Source organism: Galeopterus variegatus, unplaced genomic scaffold (assembly GCF_000696425.1).
Source record: "Galeopterus variegatus unplaced genomic scaffold, G_variegatus-3.0.2 Scaffold6040, whole genome shotgun sequence".
NCBI lineage: Eukaryota > Metazoa > Chordata > Mammalia > Dermoptera > Cynocephalidae > Galeopterus > Galeopterus variegatus.
This window is the reverse complement of record NW_007732151.1, coordinates 94608-118734: the sequence shown is the minus strand read 5'-3', so window position 1 is coordinate 118734 and position 24127 is coordinate 94608. Positions and strand designations below refer to the sequence as shown.

Below are 24127 nucleotides of genomic sequence, written 5' to 3'. Positions count from 1 at the left end.
TAATTAAGGTTCAACATGTCAGATAACCATGGGAAAAGAGGGAACTCAGAGAAATGCATGACAAAAAAAAAATTGTCTTTTAAAAATCTTTTAGAGCCCATGCAGTTTTAGGTCCCTACATAGCTTCAGTCCTGCTCACTCCAACAGCTTTAGAAGATAAGGTACTCTAGAACTGGGTGCACACTGGCGGCTACTGCCACAAGTGGCTATTTACATTTGTAATTCATTAAAATAAATAAAATTAAAAATGCAGTGCTTCGGTCACACTAGCCACATTTCAAAAGTTCAATAGCCTACATGGCTCCTATTGGAAAGCACAGGCAGAGAACATTTCCATCATTGCAGAATGTCCTATTGGACAGTACTGCTTTAGAACAGGGGTCAGCAAACTGTGGCCCAAGGGCCACCAGATCTGGCTGGTTGCCTGTTTTTGTAAATAAAGTTTTTTTTTTTCCTTTTTGTCTTTTTTTCGTGATGGGTAACGGGATCGCAACCCTCAGTGTCGCGCCCGCACCGTGCTCAGCCAGTGAGCGGACCGGTCTCTATATGGGATCCGAACCCTCGGCGGGAGCGCCGCCGCGCTCCCAAGTGCCGCACTCTACCAAGTGCGCCACCGGGCCGGCCCTGTAAATAAAGTTTTATTGGCACACAGCCATGCCTATTTGTTTATGCATTGCCTGTGGCTACTTTCATGATGCAACAGGAGAGCTGAGTATTTACAACAGAGACCGTATGGCCTGCAAAAGCCTGTAAAAACATTTACTTTTTGGTCCTTTATAGGGAAAGGTTTGCCATCCCCTGCCCTAGAATATTCTTTACTGTTCCAGAGCAGTGCTTCCAAAACGTTAATGAGCATATGGAGCCCTTGAGGATCTTATTACATAGTAATAAGAAAAGTAGATTCTGATCCAATGGGTCCCAGATTGGGGCCTGAGATTCTCCATTTCTCCAAGCTTCCAAAGGACATTGAGGCAGCTGGTCTGCAAACCACACAGAGCACCCAGACTTTGCCAGAAACTCAGCCTCTGTGCCGTTTCCCATTGTTCAGATGTTGTGGAGTCTTCCAAAACTTTCCCTTTTTTGAAATCCCCCATTTTCCCACATCTCCCAACCTGTCTCTTCTCCAGAACAGACAGAGGAAGGGAGAGGAGGAGACTCGCATCAGCCAATTTAATAAATCATTAGCACTCCAAATAGAGAAACTGGTGGAGGTCAGAGGTTACTGTGCATCTCTGCATTGTTGCAAACTTGAAAAATCCTGCCTCTCATTACCAGAGATAATTGGCTGCGAAGTCTGAAAAGATGGTTTGCAAAATCAAACAGATGCAGTGAGCAGGGGCTTCTGCCATGTCTAGGTAATGAGTTTTGACTGGCACAGCTGCAAATTGTTCCTTGGGGAATAAAATAGCTCTCAGAGAAGGGTGGAGCAGTGGAAATTGCAGCAAACCGGGTCTCAGGCAATTGGGGGTTCAGACGTGGATCCCAAACCTTGCGCAAATCCCTTTCGCTTGCCTGGGTGGGAATTACCTCTCCCAGTTTCCTTTCAGGGCTATGGTGCCTGGAGTGTCCCATCAAGGGAAACTCAGAAGTTCAAGGTTAATCATAGGCTGCTTTCCCAACAGCAAGGAAATTGAGACCCTGAAAGCAGAGCAGGATGAGATCACCCTGCTTCTGAGTCTCATGAAGTCCTCAAAGAACGCAGATCTGAATGAGAAAAACTACATGGAGCTGCGTTTCCTGCTGCAAACCAAGGAGGACTGTGAGTCCTTGAACAGATCCATGAAAGTGCTATTGGCCGAGCTGGATGACAAGGTGCGACCTTTCTCTAAAAGGGCTAACCGGCACACAGAATAGGGGGAAGGAGTCGGGCATAGCCATGATGCCTTAGGCTGGGCCTGAAACCCCAACACCCACCGTGACCTCTCTGGAGACCCCTGTAGATATGACTGCGGTCTAGTAATGCATCCCTGCACTGGGCTCCCTGGTCCCTCCCACCGCATTTAGCCATATCCTACGTGTTTCCCAGACTGGTTAGGAGAGGCTGGGTCATGCTGTGGTAAGGAACGCCCCCAATCTCCGTGATGACTGCGGTCTAGTAATGCATCCCTGCACTGGGCTCCCTGGTCCCTCCCACCGCATTTAGCCATATCCTACGTGCTTCCCAGACTGGTTAGGAGAGGCTGGGTCATGCTGTGGTAAGGAACGCCCCCAATCTCCGTGGTTTAAAACAATAAAGGTTTCTTCCCCGTTTACGCCATGTATCTATTATGGGTTGACTAGGGGGCCTTATATATTCTCGTCCGGGACCAGGCTGATACAACAGCCACCATCTTGAACATTGCCAGGTATTATGGCAGAGAAAAAGAGAGTCTGGAGGGTCTCACACTGGCAATTGAGTGCTCCAGCCTGAAAATGACATATGTCATCTGTACTCATGACTCATTGGCTCAAACCCGTCATGTGACCCTACCCATCTACAGAGGGGTCCAGGAAGCACAGCCCATGTACCTGGAAGGCAAAGAGCTAGATATGTTTGCTGGATAGTGTTGATGGTCATAACCTTTACTATGGCTTGTAAGGCCCTGTGAGATCCAGCCTCTGCCTACCCCTCCCCTCTGGCTCACCTCAGGGCCTTTGCACAGGCTCTTCTCCCACCTCCTGCTTGTCCTTCAGTTCTCAACTAAAATGTGACTTTCTCAGGGAGGACTTTTCTATGCCAGTCTCTCCAGTTTAAAGTATATCCCCCTTGTATGAGTCAGGTTCCTGGCCAGGAACAAATAGCACACTCACTAGGCAGTTTGAGAAGAGTTTTACGAACAGCTTGTTTGCAAGGGTGTAATCACCAGTGGGGACATGAAAACACTGCAGGGTTAGCGACAGTGGGCGAGGGGGTGGCAGTCTGGAACTGGGAGAGCAGGGAGCAGCCAGAGGAGACAAATACCCTGACTTCTCTCTCTTCTAACCCTCTGATCCTCAGTGCAAGAGAGCCATCATGCACTGTCTAGATCGGCCTCCTGGGGATGGATCAGGGTGGGGAGAGGACCTTGGGGCAGATGGAAGACCCCAGCACAGTCCCTATCTCTTTCATGGTGCCCCATGGTGCCTCCTTTCCAGCTCTTCCTGCAGTTGTCATTATGACTTAACACGGTGTTGTGAATGCCTCCCTAGCCAGCCTGTTAGCCCCATAAGGGCAAGAACCATGTCTGTTTTGTTCCCCACGATACCACTCCGCCCCATGCCTGTCCCAGTGTCCAGCACACAGTAGATCCTCAATAAATTACCAACTGAACAAATCTGGGGATCTCATTACATCTTTCCTCTGCTTCAAACCCTTCAGTAGGCACACAGTAGATCCTCAATAAATATTTACCAACTGAACAAATCTGGGGATCTCATTACATCTTTCCTCTGCTTCAAACCCTTCAGTAATTTTCTGTTGTTTCAATCAAGATCAAACTCCCCAGTGGGGCTTACCAGCTCTGCCACATCCTGTCCCTCCTGCCACTCCCATCTTATCCCCCTGCCTTTTCTGTGTTCCACCCACGTAGGCCCTCTTCATGTCCTGTGAGCCCGCCGTGCTGTTCCTCACTTGCAGGCCTTGGCACGTGCTGTTCCCTCTGCCTGGAGTGCCCTTCCCTGTCATCTCTGCTTGGGGAACTTCTATTCATTCTTTAGGTCTCACTTTCATGTCACTTCTGCTGGGAAGTCATCTCTGTATCTTCCCCTGCTAGGTCCCCCTACTGTGCATGCCCCCAATACCTTGTATCTCCCCTCCCATAGGGCTCATGGTCCCCATGGCTTGATTCCAGCTTCACATAGAAGGTTTTTTGAGGGCAGGGACCACTCTGTCTTGATTACCATCATCGTCATACCCCTGTTGTCTGGAACAGAGCAGGCATTTAATAAACATTGATGAATGAATGGATAAATGTATGAATGAATGATAAAGGAAGCAATAAAACTGAAAAGCGAAGAAAGAGGAAAACTGAAGAAAATATGGGGACATGGTTCTTAAGTAATATTAGGAAAAAGGAGCCTACACTTGATCTTAGCCAAAAGGCCAAGAAGCGATAGGAAAAAGCAACCTAATTTGCGATTCTCAAAAGATTATGGTACTCGCTGCCCAATGCAAATAGTCTTTGCCCAATTTCATCCCAGGGTGGGCAGGTCCCAGAAACCCTTTATCCTGTGCCTACCACACAATGAGCAGAGCACCCTCCTTGCAGGAGGTCACTGGAGGCAGGGACCTCACCAGACCCTGCTTGGTCTCACAAAATAGTTAAGGAGCTGCTTAGAAGACAGCATCTTGCTTAGGGAATCCATTTCTCCATCAGCCTCACCTTGGATAATGTCTCCCATTGGGAAGAAGCCTCATTAAGCTCAGCATCACTAACGCAACATCTGACATAAAGATGCCAAAGGGAGAATGACTCTGAATTTAATCACAGAACCACCGGGAAATACAGATGCAGCAGCTTCCTTTGGCAAGGAGCTGAAGCTTGGACTGTGGGGTCCGACACTACTGGAGTGGGCATCCCTTCAGAGCAGGCGATTCCACAGTCTGGAAATGCTGCCCTCCTGGATAGTAAAATGAGTTGTTTGTTTTATTTCATAGGTGAGTTAGGTAGTGAGGGTTTGTGTAGAGGATGCTGCCTGTGCATAGAACAGGAGAGGAAAACGAAGTAGAGCAGGGAACCTGACTTGACTATGTATATGAGGGCTGGTGAAGGCTTAGTCTTTGAGGTATTTTGTGTGTGTGTGTGTGTGTGTGTGTGTGTGTGTGTGTGTGTGGCTAGGCGAAGGCTGGAATCCTCACAGCACCAATTGTCTAGCTCTCAATCTTGTTCGTGATTCCAATTGTAAAGCTAGGCAACCATGCTAGTTGTTGGGCTCTTTTACCTGCTGGTAATCCTGCACCGACTGGGCCGATGGTTGAGCTAGGGCTGGATCTGGAGCTCCCAGTCCCCTCAAGCCTGTTCACAGACTGGGTTGCAAACCCTTCATGTGCCAGACTGGGTCACCAGACCCCACACACGCCAGGCTGGGTCACCAGACCCCTTCACACAGGTCTATGAGCTAGGTAACGTGCCAAAAGGTCCTTGGAGCCATAGGTTGGAAAGCACGGCTGTGCCAGGCTGATGCCCGAGGCAGACGTCCACTGCCTGCCCGACGCCCACCACCTGCTTCACTAAAACTCCTCTCTTGCTCCCTCTCTCTCTCTCTCTCTGTTTCTCTCCCCTTCTCTCTTTCTCTACCTCTCTGCCTCTCTCTTTCTTTCTCTCTCCCTCTGAAGAACACAAAAATAGCGATAAAACTAAAAAGACACATTGGTGCACATGCGCACTAACTTCACGCACACACACGATTTGCTTACAAAGGATGCTGAACCACACCCAGCTGGACCTGAAGTGAGGGCCCTGACCAAACTATTCTGTTTTCCCAACAGTGTGTGTGCATGTTCCAACTAAAGTCCAAACCATGGCTGATATCAACTGTAAATAGCACTCATAAACCTCACTAGTTTGTGTGGGACCCAACAGTTCCCCCGGCACCTGATCATCTGAGCTGCCCTCTTGATTGCTATACCAAGGAGAATGTGTTGGGTTGCAAGTAACAGAACTCTTGAGAAGAAGCAGCTGAGGGAATCGAGGTTTGTTTTTATCACACAACAAAACATCTGACTGGAAACGGGCCATTCTAAGGATGGTTTAGCAGTTCTACAATGGTGGTTTGGTCTTTTTCTTTCTGATCCTTTCGGCTGGTACTCTTCTCATGATGGCTACCGAAGCTTAGCCGGTATCAGCTTCTCACATAAGCACATTCAAAGATATAAAGAAGGGATGGGAGAATATTTCACAAAATCCCTCCAGCAGATTTCCCCTCATTGTCCGAGATGGGTATATGCCCATTTCAAGGACCATCTCTGGCAAAGGGAAATGGAATTTCCAGGGCCAGCCCGTGGCTCACTCAGGAGAGTGTGGTGCTGATAACTCCAGGGCCACAGGTTTGATCCCATATAGGGATGGCCGGTTAGCTCACTGGGTGAGCGTGGTGCTGACAACACCAAGCCAAGGGTTAAGATCCCCTTACTGGTCATCTTTTGAAAAAAAAAGGGGGGGGGATGGAATTTCTGTAATTCGCTTAGAGTAGAAGAACAGGGGCAGCAAATTACAGCCCAAGAAGGGCCAAATTCAGCCTATTTGTTGATGGCCCTCCAGCAAAGATCTGTTTTTACATTTTTAAATTAATTAATTAATTGATTAATTTTTGAAGGTGGCTGGCATGTACTGGGATCTGAATCCTGGACCTCGGTGTTATCAACACCCGGCTCTATCCATTTGAGCCAACTGGCTAGCCTTGTTTTTCACATTTTAAATTGTTATATGAGTACAGACATTATAGCCTCTTAGTCTTTGAAGCTTAAAATATTTACTATCTGGCTCTTTAAGAAAAAGTTTTCCAACTCCTGGCTTAGACCAGTGATATTTTACCCTGTGGGGCTGGGGTGGAGACCACCTTCCCTGACAGACTACTGGAAATAAGAAGATGTTTTAGCTCATATGACAGGAAGTACAAAGGTCAGGCAAGCTTCAGGGCTGGTTGATTCAGCAGTGCAACTCTGTTACCAACTATGCTGGGCTTTATCCTCTGGCTGGGGGAGACGGCGGCAGGAACTCACCCCAGGCTGATCACATCCAGACATGACACCATTTTTCAGAGAAGACATACCATCTCTTCCTTTGACTCTTTTTTAGGAATGAGGAAACTTTTATGAGAAGCTTCCCTAGCAGACATCCTTCCCAATGCAGAGGCCCCAATTGGTTTAGTCCTGCCCATCCCTGAATAAATAAATCATAGGCAGAGGGAATAGAATTACCAAGTTGCCTTGGATCAGTCTTTTGGGCTAGGATGGATGTTGGGGAGTCACCATGCTCTCTGTCCACCACAGTCCTGGTTGTCATCTCTGCCAGCTGCCTGGCCCTGGACCACTCTTCTGTCTTCCTCTTGGTACCTCTTACTGCCTAAAAACTGTCTTCCGTCATGCTACTGTGGCTCCTCCATGACCCTAAATGTGGGAGAAGACTACAGGTCTCAAGCTGGTGGCCCTCAGGGTGGATTAAGCCTGATGACATGAAGGCTTTGGCCCCTTCAGTGTCTAAAATTTAACTAGGTGACAATGTGTTAAAAATTGGGAGCTTTCATGTAAAAATTCAGATTTCTGGCTTCTCTCAAAAAACTGGAAGGTCTGGCAATATCAGGCCTGAGTCTCCATGGAACAAATGTAACTAAATAGTGGTGTGGGTGACACTGTCAGCTGTTTACCTATTTTCTACTTTTTCTTTCACAGAGTCCAGACTTTGATCAGGGTAGCGATGGGTCCAGCTAAAAAACTACTCCTGTCCTCCCTTGCATCTAAGGCTGGACAATGAGATTTAAGGGGAAGTCTGTTGGGGAATTTTGGAAAAGTTTTGTTTTCCAAATAATAGGTCGTACGCTTCATCCATGTTGCTTCCTCTACCTTTCTCCCTGGAATATGACTATGAAGGCCGGTGCAGTGGCAGCCATTTTTTAACCATAAGGGAAAGGCCAGGTGAATTATAGAGATCTTGTTCTTACTTTCCTAGCTACTGAGCTCAAGCGAGTAACCTGTTATGAAAGAAGAATAAATGACAATTTGTTTAAGCCATCATTTAGTTAGGCTTTCTGTAATTTGTAGTTGTATTTTTTCCTAACTGATACAAACCAATACCCCTTAAGGCAGGATGTGCATGTTCCAGTTTGCTACAATCTCCACTCTCCTGTATTGTCTCCCAGTGGGCCCACTTTACTTTTTTATGACACTCACCTGGTCAGAGTTTGCAACCTGTAGGCAATAGCATAAATGTTTTTGTGCTGTATAGACTTTCTGAAGTCTTGGGGATAACTGAAGGGAATTAAAACTCAGGGAAGCTAAGATAGTATCCCAAATGTAAGTGCTCCCAGAATTCCTCAGCCCAAGCTCTGCACAGGGGCCCCTCACTCCCAGCTGGAAGCCAGCCTCTATGTGGCTGACAAACTTTATATTTTACCACACTGAGCACTTAAGAGCCATCCTCATCAAGAACTTTCAATCCCAGAACAGGACTTGGGCTTCAGACTATTCTCAAAGGTGAATTCAAGCTGTCACTGCTAGACAAGCAGGAATACACTAGGCTGCTTCAAATGGGAGTGTCTCCTTCTGTACCTTGCTGCCTTTCCCCACCAGGGTTCCAAAAAGGAAGGGAAAAAAGAAAAAAAAAAAAAAAAAGCTAATCCCCAAACCCCAAGAGAAAGTGCCTGTGATGCACTTAGGAGCTGATACTCACCAGTCTTGAAGGGCACTTTCTACAGATGACAGTTCTGAAACTTCTCTAGGGCCTTCAGGGATTTATCACAAGCCCGCAGCTTCTAGATGGGGCTAAATATTGGGCAGATAATAAAGATATTTGCCTTGGAGTGGACTACAGCCACACTGTTAGCTGGTTATGCATGCTGCTGGGAGTATGCGGAAATGACTTGTATGAGAAACTGTGGAATGAGGTTTCTGGGCAGTGGCTGGGAAGTGTTTGGGCCTGGAGAACTGGGCTGGAATCACAAAGCTAGAGAAAGACAACAAAATTCTTTCTTGCCAGACACAGCAGTGCATATTTCACTGATTTGAAATCAGAATCAGTTATCCTAGTGGGTAAAGTGGATTATGTGTGTGTTAGGAATGCTTTTGGCTGCAAGTAACATAATACCCAAATAAGAGAGGCTTGGGCCAAAAGGATATTTATTTATAAATTATTTTTTAATAAACTTTTTATTTAGAATAATTTTAAATATACAGAATTGTTACAAAGATAATACAGAGTTCCCGTACCCCTTCACCTGTCTTCCCCTAATGTGAACATCTTACATTACTGTGGAATATTCATCAAAATTAAGAAATTAACATTGGTATAGTACTATTAACTGAGTCTTTGATGGAATTTCACTAGATTTTCCATTCATGTCCTTTTACTGTCCCAGGATCCAACCCAGGGTACCACATTGTATTTAGGTTACTTTACTTTTTTTTCATTTTTTTTTTTTTTTGGCAGCTGGCTGGTGCAGGAATCCAAACCCTTGGTGTTACAAGGTGGCTCTCTAACCAACTAAGCTAACTGGCCCAGCCCTGGGTTACTTATTTTTTACTTAATGAGAAGTCCTCTGGACATAGGTGGCCTCTGTGTTGTTTCACCTGCTTTCAAAGATAGCAGCAGCCATGCCCCCCAAACCCTGGCCCTGCACCCCTCCGTCCTCTGCTGCATCTACATGCCTCAGAGCAAGACATGTCCCACTGCCCTTCTACGAGGCCAGACCCTTCCTGCGTTAGGCTCCCCAGACCCTTCCTCCACGAAGACCTCGCTTGATCAGTGACCATCCTGCTGCTCTAATCTTTACCCTTCCTGTCTGTCTTCATGGTGTCCTTCCCTTGGCTCCTTTATCTTTTTCTTTTTTGGCAGCTGGCCAGTAAGGGGATCTGAACCCTTTATCTCGGTGTTATAACTCCTTTGTCTTAAAATAACCTAAAAACCAAGCACGAACAAAAACCAAAACACAACAATCCTGTGATTCCTATTTACTGCCAGCTTTCCCCCTTTCTAGAAGTTTCTAAAAGGACTTGTCTACCTTCCCTATTTCCCATTCCAGGGCAGGCACTATCTCCACTTCTCACTTCAACACAGGGAGCAATGTCCTTCTACTGAAACTGCTTTCTCTGGGGTCACCAATGACCTTGACCTCTCCAAAACCAGTAGCCTTGCCTCAGTTTCCAGCCAGAGACTCTGAATCTGTTAATACCAAACTCTCCAGCAGAAGGGACCTCCAGTGACTACATTCCTGGATAATTCAGTGTTTATTAGAATCAAAAAAAATATATACTGTGTGTTTACATATAAAAGATAGTGTGATTCTAGGCACAGAAAAGCATAGAGAGGTTTTCCACCTACACAGTGTCCAGAGAGGCATTGGGAAGTCACAAGGGATGGAAACAATTCTTGGATGTCTGGTGCTATCTCACAGGTGGCAAGGTGTGTGGCATCTTGTGACCCACTCATTAAGTGCCACGAGTGCCCTTATCATTGCAGGAGCCAAAGAACACCTGCAGAAGGTTACAGAAAGCCCCTCAGGGGGGCAATATTTCTTATTTATTTATTTATTTAATTTTTTATTGAATCAAAATCAATATTACTAGCATATATATTGTTACAAATCGTAATTATTCTTTACGCCGCTTGTCCAATTTCTCCCCATCCCTCACTCCCTCCCTCTCCCCTCTCCCCACTGATTATCCTAGATTTCTTCTCTCCCTCTGAAAGAGTAATGGTTACTCCGTTGATTTGTTGCCTAGATGATCTGTTCAACACTGAGAGGTATGATCAGGTCCCCCAATATTATCATAGAGCAGATGCTTCTTCTGTCACTCTGAAATGGGCTTTGTGGAGAGAGACATCCTCTTCTTTTCTTTATCTCTGCTGGTGACTCTCCTTGTCTTAATGCACTCCAGTGGGCCCCGAGGCACTGGCGTGATGTTCCTGGTTGTAGGAGGGGTTTCTGGTCCCTGACTCCATGCTCTTGTTTTGGCAGTGTCTGGTCCCCAGCTGCATGCCTTGGGTCCCTGGGCAGGCCCCGAAGTGCTGGCATGGTGTGCCTGGGTGTGGGAGGAGGGTCTGGTCCCCCTCTCCATACACGGGGTCCCTGAACTGGCTCCGAGGCACTGGTGCAGCATGACTGGTGGTGGGAAGGGGGTCTGGTCCCCCTCTCTATTCCTCAGGTCCCCATGTGGGCCCCGAGGCACTGGTATGGCGTGCCTGGCTGTGGGAGAGGCGTCTGGTTCCCTTCTCCTTGCCCCGGGACCCCAGGAAGGCTCTGAGGTGCTGGTATCATGTGCCTGGTTGTGGGAGGGGGTGTCCAGTCCTCTTCTTCATGCCTTGGGTCCCCAGCTGCATGCCCTGGGTCCCCGGGCAGGCCCTGAGGCCCTGGTGGTGTGCCTGGATGTGGGAGTTGGGTCCAGTCCCTGGCTCCAAGCCTTGGGTTCTTGGGTGGGCCCTGAGGCACTGGCAGTGTGAGTGGTTTTGGGTGGGCGTCCTGTCCCTGGCTCCATGCCTCATGTCCCCTGGTGGGCCCCAAGGCGCTGGTGCTATGACTGGGTCAGAACTAATTTTTTGTCCTTTGCTTACTTCTAACACAGGGAAACTTCCTGCAGGAACCAATACTTGAGCTGTGAGGTTGAGCTAAATTGCTGCTTTCCTGCTGTTTCCCTAGGGAAGGCTTTTTGTGTAGCTCAGGGTTTAATGGTTGACCTTATAGGTACTTCCAGATCTCCAGAGACTCAGTGCACCTGGGTTGTGTAGAAACTCTGATCTGGGCCTGAGTGTTTTCATCAAACTGCACCCCATGCAATTCTGCATTCCTGACCAGTCTCCTCTGAGTGGTCCTGTGCTGATTGGGGGGAGGATCAGCTGTCCTTGCTGTGTTCCAGTGTTCACCTGGTGGGCCTGTCTCCCCCACTGCCCATGCTCCAAACACTTCCCATGGGATGGGACCTGCACCAGTCTCTTGTGTTGACTCATTGGCCTCTGAATGGCTCCCCTTTTTCAGCTGTTCTGGCTTCTCGCTCCTACGTGGGTCCACGGGAACCCTATTAGTGGTCTTGCTGTCCTGGGGGCCACCAAGATCCTCTTCTCCCCTGTCACCTCCAAGTCACTCCATCTGAAGGGCACAGCTGCAACTTCTGCCTGCTCCTGCTCCATGCACTCAGCAGCTCCAGTCTTAAAGCGGCTGCAGCTCCAAACGCTCAGAGCAGTTTTTTCTTTCTCTCATCATGGTTTCTCCTGCCTTCATGAACTCTGTAGGTCTCTCCTCCTCTTCCTCTGATCTCCAGCAGCCCCAGCTTGGCTGATGTTACATTTTTATAGTTGTAAATTGGTTGATTTGTGGGAGAGAGTGATGTGCGGACCATCTATTCTGCCACCTTGATCTGAACTATGGGGCAATATTTCTGCTGGAAACCATGGCTTTAGGGAGGTAGGGAATTTATGTCCACCCACAGGTGAATGAAATTTACATGCACAGGTGAGAGCAAAAACTAAATTGCCTCATTTTACCCCAGACTGGCTAAGATTAAATGGAATTGACCAGGCATTCAAGAGATAAATTAAAATTCCATTTATAGGCGAAGAAAGAACATTGCAGTTTTGGCTTTAGCACACTTCAGTCAGTGAACTGTAGAATTTGTACCTGTACAGATCTTAACACAGCTGGTTTCTCTCTTTTTATTTTTCAGATTGTTCAGATGGAAAGAAAAATCACAAACCAAAAACAGATCTTTACAAAAGTGCAGGAGGCCAATAACCCCCAGAAACTGCAAAAACAGATCCACATTTTGGAAACCCGTTTGGATCTCGTATGTAAGGTGTTCTCTGCAGCTTTGCAAACAGCTCTGTCCCCCTTTGCTCAGAGAAAAGAATGATGTCCGCTGAGCCATTAGCGGAACATACCCATTTCATTGGTTGACTCAGGAGAAGGTGAAATAATGGTGGACACACAGACCAGGGAGCTTTTTAGAATTTACCATCCACCCCACTCCACCCACTCTGTCCCATCCACCTCAGCACATGCTGTTGTCCCCTCCAACCTTCTACCCCAATTCCCACCCCACCTGAGATGCCTACTCTTAGTTCCCTGACTCAAAAACTCCTGCTTGTTTTCAAGAAGCAGCTCAAATATTCCCCTTCACCAGGCAGAATGAGTTAGACCTTCTCCTGTGCAGCACTCTGCTCATGCCTCCGTTGTAGCTCGTGCCTTTTTGTTGTTGTTGATGTAGTCTCTAAGAACTGCTAGGCATAAACGTGTATAACTTGATAATGGGAAAGGGAACGTTTCCTGTCCTCCCTCAATTTAAAGTTACTTTTGCATTAAGCAGGATTCTCTAAATCGCAAGCTGATTTAAGCAACCCCCCCTCAAAAAAAAAAAAAACAAAAAAGGAAAAGAAAAGAAAAGGAATGTGTTGGTCACAGAACTGAAAAATTCAGAAGAGGAAGTAAAGTCTTTGAGCATAGCTGGATCCAGGTGTTCCAAACATGTTATTAGGACATATTCTCTGTCCATCTCTCCTCTGGGTGGACTTCATTCCTGAGTAGACCCCAATGTGAACAGATGCCAGCTGAAAGGGAGCATCTCTTTCCTAAGAGTGTAATCATGTGTCACTGGGAGGGTTCCCATTGGGCCAGCTTGGGTCATTTGCCCATCCCTGAACCAATCGCTGTGGTCAGAAGAATGGAATACATAGACCTGAGTCACATGACTACCCTTGAACTGTTCCCTGTCCCTCAGACCCCCACCAAATCAGGGGAGGGCAGCCCTATCAAAAATATGTGGGCAGAGATGGGGGAAGAGGTGGTTCCCAGGGAAAAGCAAGAGGAAGGGAGAAAGACTACTTGGAAGGTACAAACAATACATTCCCGTCTGGCTTGTGAAACTGTAGCTCCCACAACATGAGCTAGCAGAGAGGGAAAGTGAATTGATTTGGAGGGAAGGCTGTCATTGCCTCCCCGCTACACAAAGCTCTTAGCTTCCCCCGACTTTGACCACCAGGCTTTAACCAGGCAAGGCTGCACCTGATTTCTCTCTGCCTTTCCCAATAGCCTGGAAGCTGCCCAAAGAGCAAGTGTGCCTCAGAATGCCCAGGATGTGTGTTACAAATGCAAATTCCTGGATTCTCTCCTGGTTTGCTGAGTCAGAACCTCCATGGTTTAGGCACAGGTGACTGCACTGTTACTAGCAACACCAGTGGGGCTGATGGTGCCCTTGGTTAAGAATCATAGCATTAATGCCTGGCACAGTGTGAGGCACAGAATAGGTGCTTAGCAAATATCTGCAGCATGATTAAATGATGACTTGTCTGTAGAGGTCTACTTTTTGTTATGTATGTCTATTCAGATTTTCTATTCTTCTTGAGTCAATTTCAGTAGTTTGCTTCTTTCTAGGAATTTGTCCATTTCACCTAAGTTATCTTAACCTGTCCGTATACAGTTGCTCAGAGTATATTTCCTTAAAATTTTTTTTCTCTATAAGGTCTGTACAAATGTCCCCTGTTACATTTTTGGGAGATCTGCTTTTTTGTGTCTCAAACTGGTCCTCTCTTTTCTTAATCTCTGACCAGGTCTGTCTGTGCCTTTGAGTAGATTAGATAGCCATCTCTAAAGTTAATTTCAGGGTCTAAGAATACTCCATGATCCTAAAGCTTCCTCCCTCTACTCAATGGGGCCTGAAAGTCCTCCGCATGGGTCAGAACTTTCCCCCCACAATCAGAGGATGGGTAGCATGCAAACAGTCGTGGAATAAAATTCACACCAAAGAGCAAATGACTAATAACTGATATCTTTCCAAGAGTCAAGTGGAGGATGCAAAGATAGAATAAGAATGCTCTGCTCTCTTGGGGCCCCTCCCTTGTGTGGTGGCTACTGAGACACCCTATAGTGAAACCCAGGGCTGGGACTAGGGGAGGCAAGCAAAGAGGCAAACCTAAGGTTTCTTAGAACATACTTTGAAACCTCTGATGAAATTGAATCCTTTACTGTTAGGAATATTTTTTGTAGTTGTTTCCTCTTAGTGTCTATGAGAGCATTTCACATCACCTTTTCTTGAAACTTTAAAAAAAATTATTTTATTTTTAAGATAATTTTATTGTGTGCAATTAAGGTATAAAACATGATGTTATGGGATTCATATAGATAGTAAAATGGTTACTATCGTGAAACAAATTAACATACCCGTCTTCTCACATAGTTACCCATTCTTTTGTGTGTTTGTGGCAAGAGCAGTGAAGATCTACTCATTTAGTAGGAATCCCAAATACAGTACAATTTTATCACCTATTGTCCTCGTATTGTACATTAGATCTTTAGATTTGCTCATTCTACATGTCTGCTACTTTGTATCCTCTGGTCTACATCTTCCCATTTCCTCCCCTCCCCTCCCCGCCCCTGGTAACCACTGTTTTATTCTCTATCTCTGTATATGTGACTTTTTTTTGTTTTTAAGATACTACATATAAGTGAGATCATGCAATATTTTTCTTTGTATGTCTGGCTTATTTCACTTACTGTAATATCCTCCAGTTTCATCCATGTTGTGGCAAATGGCAGGATTTCCTTCCTTTTAAAGGCTGGATAATATTCTATCGTGTATGTGTATGTGTATTTATATATCAGAATTTTTTTATTCATTCATTCGTCAATGTACACCTAGGTTGTTTCCATATCTTGGCTGTTGTGAATAATGCTGCAATGAACATGAGAGTGCAGATGTCTTTTACCAGGTGGTGATTTCTCTTCCTTTGGGTATATGCCCAGAAGAGGGATGGCTGGGTCATCTGGTGGTTCTATTTTTAATTTCCTTAGAAACCTTCAGATTGCTTTCTGTAACAGCTGCAGCAATCTACGTTCCTACTGATAGTGTACAAACAGCATCACCTTTTTAAAATACTTTTTTTTTGAACTAAGACAAATGTATGAATCATACAGAAAAGTAGAGGGAATAAAATAATGAACATACCTATCACTTCAATTTAATAATTGTTAAAATTTTGCTTTATTTGCTTCACCATTTTTTACTCTGAAGTATTTTAAGGTAAATTGAAGGCATCATAACATTTTACCCCTAAATACTTCAGTTTGCATCTTTTAAAATTAAACATTTTTTTACACAATCACAAGACCATTATCACCTTTATCAGCACCGCACTCTCCCGAGTGAGCCACAGGCTGGCCCCTTCATTATCACCTTTAAAAGTAATAATATTTCCTTAATATTAAACCCAGTACCATATTAAAATTTCTCTGGTTGGCCCCACAATGTCTTTTAAAGGTGGATCCAATCAAGGTTCACAAAATTGTTTAGTCTCTTAAATTTCTTTTATGTAGAGTAATGGCTCTCAATCAGGGGTGATTTTTGCCCCCAAAAGGACATTGTCTCCAAAAGGAGACACTTCTGGTTGTCACAGTTGGTCTGGAGGTGGGGGTGCTACTGGCATCTAGTAGCTAGTAGTGGGTATTTAACATCCTACAAAGCACAGAACAGCTGTACCCCCACCCCACCCTACCCCCATCCCTGCCCTGCCGCTACCACAAAGAATCACCCAGCCCCAAATGCCAATAGTGCTGAGCTTGTGAAACACTGCTCTAAATAGTTCCACCCCAATTTTTTTTTTTTTTTTTTTTGGACTGGTAAGGGGATCGCAATCCTCCGCAGGGTGTGGTCTGCACCATGCTCAGCCAGTGAGTGCACCGGCCATCCCTATATAGGATCCGAACTCGCAGCCTCAGTGCTATCAGTGCTGCACTCTCCCGAGTGAGCCACGGGGCCGGCCCTCACCCCAATTTTTTTCATGCCATCAACTTGTTGAAGAGTGCAAATCAATTGTCCTGTAGAAAGTTGTACCTTCTGGATTTGGTTGGTAATTTTCTGTAGTGTCATTTAGCTTATTTCTCTCTCCGCTGTAATTGCTGAAAACTGGACGTTTGGTCTAAAAGTAGTTGAGGAATTTGAAATCCAGGAGAAAGGATCCACCAAAGGCCATTTAGCCAGTTGGTGGCCAACTCAAGCCTCTTGCTCAGTGCTTAGTGGCCCTGGGGTGGGAGGTGGGGGAAGACTTGCCAACCCTCCAGCTGCTTTCCGGAAGCTTGTCTTACACCGCAGGAATGAGTCCTGTTTTGAAGCACTGCCCTTCCAACAGGTCACTGTTCACTTTGACAACATGCTGGCCACCAATGCCAAGCTCCGGAAGGAGATTGAGGACCTACGTTTTGAGAAGGCTGCTTATGACAACGTCTATCAGAAGCTTCACCGGCGCCTGTTGATACAGAAGAAGACCATGAATGTGGCCATTGAGCAGTCTGCTCAGGCCTATGATCAGAGGTGGGTTGGGAGAGATTCCCGGGTGCAGTGATGTCTCTTAGCCACGTGCTAAGCATCTAGCTTTCTACTCTGGGCCACCTCTGCCCCCGGCGATTATGTGTTAGGGAACGTAAAATTATGGCTATAATAACTCTGAGCACTGACTATGTGCCAAGTATGATGCCAGGTGGTCTGAGTATTATTTTAACCCTCGCAACTGCCCTAGGAGTTATTATCCCCATTTAACAGACCGTGACATGGATGCTTAGAGATACTAAAATACTTACCTGTGATCCGGGTAAGTGGAAGATGTAGTGGAGCTGAAATTCAAATCTCCTTGCTGTACTATCTCCTCCAGGTGTCCTTGCCTCTAGTCCTGGGGGTCTTTCTCAGTCTGGGTTTTTCCTGGCTTCACAGTCATAGGAGCAATAGGCATACAGTTTGGCTGTGAAGAGCACAGGTTTTAGAGTCAGACAGATCTGGATTTGAAGCCTGCCTCCATCACTACTACACTGTTGTAGGATCTCTTTAGGTGGCAGAGAGGATTAAATAATATGTGTATGTAAGGGAGTGCCTGGGACATAGTAATTGACAAGTGGAGATGATGATGATGATGATGGTGGTGGTGATGATGGTGATGATGATGATGATAATAATGATGATGATGATGATGATGATGATGGTGGTGGTAATGGTGATGGTGGTGATGGTGGTGGTGGTGGTGATGGTGATAGTGATGGTGGTGATGATAATGATGATGGTGTTAATGGTGATGGTGGTGATGGTGGTGGTGGTGGTGATGATGATGGTGATGGTGGTGATGATAATGATGATGGTGGTAATGGTGATGGTGGAGATGGTGGTGGTGATGGTGGTGGTGGTGATGGTGATGGTGATTGTGATTATGGTGATGATGGTGGTGGTGGTGATGATGGTGATGATGATGATGATGATGATAATGATGATGATGATGATGATGGTGGTAATGGTGATGGTGGTGATGGTGATGGTGATGGTGGTGATGGTGGTGATGATAATGATGATGGTGGTAATGGTGATGGTGGTGATGGTGGTGGTGGTCGTGATGGTGATGTGATGGTGGTGTTGATGATGGTGATGGTGATGATGGTGATGGGGTGGTGGTGATAATGGTGATGATGGTGGTGATGGTGATGGTGATGGTGATTGTGATGATGGTGGTGGTGGTGATGATGATGGTGGTGGTAGTGATGATGGTGGTGGTGGTGATGATGGTGGTGGTGGTGATGGTGATGGTGATTGTGGTTGTGGTGGTGGTGATGATGATGGTGGTGGTAGTGATGATGGTGATGGTGGTGGTGGTGATGATGATGATGTTAGAGATGGTGATGATAGAAAATAATCATTTCCTGGGGGTGGTCTAGAGCTTTCAGCTCCTGTTGTTCAGGTAAGAAGGGTTGTTCTTTCACTCTCAGAAACCTTCATGATTAAAAAAAGCAGTGATCATTAGTCGGGTAGGAAGTCCCTCTGGGTTGGCAGGGAGAGGGAAGGAGGAAGGAGGGGCTTCTGACACTCAGGCTCTGTTACCCCCATCCCCAGGCTGGAAGCCATGGCTCGAATGGCTGCCATGAAGGACCGTCAGCAGAAGGACATCTCTCAGTACAACCTGGAGATCCGAGAGCTGGAGCGCCTCTATGACCATGAGACCAAGCTCAAATCCTTTCTGCTCATCAAGCTGAATGACCGCACTGAATTCGAGGAGCAGGCCAAAAAGGAAGAAGGTACACTCTCCAGGCACATTTCCATTCTCTCTCTCTCTCTTTCTCTCTCTCAGCGAGGGTACTTGCAGTGGATTGAATTATGTTCCCCCAAAACTCATTGAAGCTTGAATTGTGTCCCCCAAGTTTTATGTATTAGAAACTTAGCCCCCACTATCGTTGTTAACAGGGTGGGAAATCCTATTATGGTAATTGAAAGCTGGAGCCTTGAAGAGGTGACTAGATTGTAGGACCCTGCTGTAGTGAATGGGTTAGAAATGGTGGTCAGGGGTGTGGTTCTGAGGACTTTAAGAGAGAAGAGTCTGTCTTTCTGTCTCTCTGCTCTCTTTGCTTCCATTGTCTTGCAATGTGAGACTGCTGGGACACTGTCGCCACCACCAGATGGACTTTGGACTTCCCAGCCTCAGAAACTGTAGGCAATAAATTTCATTTTCTTTATAAATTACCCAGTTCCAAGTATTTTGTTATAAGCAACAGAAACAGACTAATACAATATTCAAGTCTTCTTGTAGTAGGGTTGCCAAGTTTAACAAATAAAAATACAAGATGCCTAGTTAAATTTAAATTTCAGATAAACAATGAATAAATTTTTAGGATAAGTATGTCCCATGAAATATTTGGAATATACTTATACTAAAAAATTGTTTATCTATAATTGGGACATATTTATACTTTAAAAAAATGTATTATTTTTCTGAAATTCAAATTTAACCAAGTGTTCTGTATTTTATCTCCCAACCATAACCTGCAGAATGTATTCTCACCCTGAGGCTCTCCTATCATAGTTTATGGGCAGACTTGTGTGGCAGGAGTCTCCAAGACCATCCCCAGGTTTGACGACTTGCTAGGAGGACTCACAGGACTGAGGATATAGTCACACTCATGGCTATGGTGTATTACAGCAAAAAGGTAGAAAGCAAAAGCATCGAAGGGAAAAGGCGCATTCGAAGTCAAGTCTGGAGGAAACCAGGCTCAAGCTTCCAAGTGGAGTCACACAGAGCACATGCAATTCCTCCAGCATCTAATTGTGACAATACGTGTGTGAAGAGTTGTCTCCTAGGGGAGCACACCAGAAGCTCAGTGCCCCGAATTCTTGTTGGGAGATGGTCATGCAGGCACCTCCGCCTAGCACCTACCCAAATCCCAGATGACCAGAGGGAAAGCAGGTGTTTGGCATAAACCATACTGTTGTTACAGTCAAGGCACAATGAGCCACTTTCATCATTTAGGGGAAGTTTTACATCAGTGTAGGGAACTGTTTACCACTAAAGTTCCTAGATGCCAGCCAAAGGTCAACCTTGCAATCAGGCCTTTCTGAGAAGAGTAGTCTCAGGCCTGCTATGTTGGCTCTGTTTTGAACAGATTGAAAAATCTGAGCTCTTCTGAGAGCCCCTTGTGCAGCTATATTTATTCTTTCAGTCTCATCTGCCTCTTCCTGATTTACAGTTTGGGGCTGTATCGTTAAAAGTGTGTTTCTGAGAAACCCCCATCTCCTACTCTCTAAGATAACAAAAACCATCAAAAGCTTTTTATCTTTTGGACCATCTGTCCATCCACCCATCCATCCATCCTTTCATCCATCCATCCACCCAATCATCTGTCCACCTTTTCTTCCCCACATCAACCATCCTCCCACCCGCTTGTCCTATCCATTTATTTACTGAGCTACTGGCTCATGCCAGCTTCTATTCTAAGTACTTGGCATGCATGATTCCCATTTAGCTCTCACAACATTACAGTTAATACCCCCAGTTTATAGATGAGGACACTGCAGCCCAGAGTGGATACATGACCTAGCCAAGGTCCACAGCAACTTAAGTGGCAAATCGAGGAATCCATTCCAGATGTGTCTGCCCCCTCAAAACCTCTTCTGTCTCTAAATCCACTGAGCAGCCTCAATATTCTTCCAGTCATCCAAGCCCAAAAGTGTGGAATAAAACAGGAGTTCCTCCACTCACTGCCAAGCTGTTGGGCCTTTTTGATTTTGGAATCATGTCCATCCTTCCCCCTCTCACTGCCTCAGTCTTGTTATCATCCCCATCACTTCTGCTCTGGCAGCTTCTGCTTGGTCTCCCCATCTCCAGTCTCCTCCTGCTCCAAACTTCCTTCAAAGTGATCCTTAGGGGATAAATTCTTTGTGATCTGTTGACTCCTTCCTTCCTTCATTCAACTGATCCATTCCTAGTCTTTCAACAAATTGTAATGATCACTTGCCCCGAAATGGGCACCATGCTAGGGACTGGAGACAGAGCAGTGATCAAGTCAGCATTAGCCTTTTTGTAGGCTATGATCCCAGTCATTTCATCCTTCCCTAAAGAACTGAGGGTCCTGGGAATTTATCATGTCAATGCAGGCTGTTTTACAATATTAACTGAAGAAAAATGGGTGCTCTTGAAAGATCTTTTTTTTTCGTGACCGGTAACGGGATCGCAACCCTCGGTGTCGCGCCCGCACCACGCTCAACCAGTGAGCGGACTGGTCTCTATATGGGATCCGAACCCTCGGCAGGAGCGCCGCCGCACTCCCAAGCACTACACTCTACCGAGTGCGCCACCGGGCTGGCCCTTGAAAGATCTTTTAAAATTAGGAAACAAAGGAAGTCAGAAAGAGCCAAATCAGGACTGTCAGGTGGATGCCTAATGATTTTCTATCAAAACCCTGGCAAAATTGCCCTTGTTTGGTGAGAGGAGTGAGCAGGAGCACTGTCATGGTGGAGAAGGACTCTCTGGTGAAGGCTTCCTAGGTATTTTCTGCTAAAGCTTTGGCTTTCTCAAAACACTCTTATAGTAAGCAGATGTTGTCATTCTTTGGCCCTTCAGAAAGTCAACAAGGAAAATACCTCAAGCATCCCAAAAAGCTGTCACCAGGACCTTAGCTCTCAACCAGTCCTCTTTTGCTTTGACTGGACCACCTCCACCTCTGGTAGCCATTGCTTTGATTATGCAGAATTGTACTGGTAAAGCCATGTTTCATCTCCTGTTATAATTCTTTGAGGAAGTGCTTCAGGATCTTGATCTCACTTGTTTAAACTTTCCATTAAAAGCTCTGCTCTTGCCTTCAGCAGATGTGGGCACAACAGTTTTAGCCCCCACTGGGTGGAAAGTTCGCTCAACTTTAATGTCTCAGTCAGAATTGTGCAAGCTGAACCAATTGAGATGTCTGCAGAGTTGGCTATTGTTTCTGCTGCTAATTGTCAGTCTTCTTCAATCAGGGCACCAACAAGATTAATTTTTTCCTTGGAAATTGATATGGATGGTCTGCCACTGCAGGCTTCCTCTTCAACACTGTCTCATCCCTTAAAACAAGTTATCCATTTGTAAACTGCTGATTTCTTCAAGGCATTGTCCCCATAAACCTTTCATAAACCATCGATGATCTCACTATTCTTCCACCCAACCTTTACCATAAATTTGGTATTTATTCTTGCTTCAATCCTAGCAGAAGTTCATGTTGGTCTGATAGTTTCTTTTCAAACTGATATCTATCCTTCTTAGTGCCTTAAACTAGGTCCTGTTCAGACATGTTATAGCAAGTTAGTACAAGTTTATTTTGGTGCAAAATATTTGCAATTCATGCATATTTTTTTTCATAATATGCATTTTCCGTGAATTTTTTAAAGACCCCTCATAGTAAATGCTTAATTAGATATTTGTGAAGCTAATGACAAGTGAAGCTTCTGCCTCATCTCCTGGAAAAATCTAGCATGGACTACCTGCCTGGCATGGATCTGAATGGCTTCCTTTTCAGACTGGTTTTTCCTTTTCTAGCTCTCAAAGCAAAGAAGCACGGCAAGAAGAGCAAGGGGGAGAGTTTTGAGAGCTACGAGGTGGCCCACCTCCGGCTGCTGAAGCTGGCTGAGAATGGGGACCTGAACCAGCTCATTGAGGAGTTTCTGGCCAAGGAGGAGAAGAATTTTGCTCGGTTCACGTATGTCACGGAGCTCAACAACGACATGGAGATGTTGCACCAGAAAACCCAGAGGATCCAGGTCGGGGCAGCTCCTGTTTCCCTGGGCCTGGGACCCACTTGTTCCCACAGCAGGCTCCCCCAAAGCAGGCTCCTTGGAACATTCCATTGGATGCTCTGCAAAAAAAAAAAAAAAAAAAAAAAAAAAAGGGCCTCAAAGCCAAATCAGTTTGGCAAACACTATTATATTCCCCACGTATTTCCCCTACATTTGAACTTTTCTAAAATTGGTATTTGTTTTTCAATTGATACATTGCGGGGGGGGGGGTGCAGCTGGCTGGTACAGCGATCGAAACCCTTGACCTTGGTGTTATAACCCCACACGCTAACCAACCAGTCCTCATACATTTAAAGTGTTCATGTCCCCCCAACCCCCATAGGACATTTATAATCCATGGCTTATTTTATAATCCAGGGTTCAGTAAATACAGTCGATGGCTGTTTTTGTATTGGCCGTGAACTAAGAATGATTTTTACATTTTAAAAAGATTATAAGAAAAAAAAGAGAAATGTCAAGAGAGACCTGCAAAGCCTAAAATATTTACAATCTGGCCCTTTGTCTTAATGATTTGCTGATTCCTGTTAATCAACAGCTTCATAGAATTGAGGAGAGATGGTTAATCTTCATCTTGGAGAAACCTGATGTCCATGATCATGCATACTAAAGGATCTGACAAGTCCTGCAGTAAAGAAACCTGTTTACCTTTGTTGAACCCATGATTTCCCAAACTTAACTGGCCCCTTGGGCTACCTATTCCCGAGAACACAAACAAACATCCTTTGGAATGATCTGCACAGAATTAAGTCCGTGCATACTAAAGGATCTGACAAGTCCTGCAGTAAAGAAACCTGTTTACCTTTGTTGAACCCATGATTTCCCAAACTTAATTGGCCCCTTGAGCTACCTATTCCCGAGAACACAAACAAACATCCTTTGGAATGATCTGCACAGAATTAAGTCCAAACCCCTTAGTGTGACACTGCAGCCCCTTCATAATTTGTCTTTGACTTGCCTTTGCAAACTCAGGTTCCACGACAACCTCCAAGGCACCCTCTGCAGCTGTCCCACTTTTCCCCAATCAAATGCTTTCCTAGTGCAGCTCTTTCCTGCTCCCCACTTCTCTTCTGATGAGATCCTGCTCGTTAGTCCTAACCCTGCACAAATATCACCTCCTCCAGGAATTTATTACTCCTTTCTCTGGCATCCCTGTCCTCATATGATGAAGGGGGTTGCTCTCCTTTGCAACATGTCACTGTTTCCCAAATGTGGGGCATGTGTGCTGGCCTTGTGCAAATAGATTGGAGCTAGAATATAGGTGAAAACATTTAAATTTACTAGTGATGAACTAATTTTAATGAGTATTAGGAAAAATATAGCTTGCAGAACAAACTTGCGATTTAGTGGATATTATTATTTAGGGTGATAGGTCATAATAATAACAGTAAACAAATAATAAACATA

The 24127-nt window shown here is 45.5% G+C and overlaps 1 protein-coding gene across 1 annotated transcript in view; it reads left to right on the top strand.

Moving 5' to 3' along the window:
• CCDC63 (coiled-coil domain containing 63) overlaps nucleotides 1-24127 on the top strand; it is a 39946-nt gene that overhangs the window by 2923 nt on the left and 12896 nt on the right. Inside the window, exons 3-7 of the mRNA XM_008590366.1 lie at nucleotides 1623-1812; nucleotides 12329-12448; nucleotides 16782-16963; nucleotides 18521-18702; nucleotides 22467-22687. Of these exons, the coding sequence (XP_008588588.1) occupies nucleotides 1623-1812; nucleotides 12329-12448; nucleotides 16782-16963; nucleotides 18521-18702; nucleotides 22467-22687 (895 nt within the window). The remainder of the gene's footprint in view (nucleotides 1-1622; nucleotides 1813-12328; nucleotides 12449-16781; nucleotides 16964-18520; nucleotides 18703-22466; nucleotides 22688-24127) is intronic.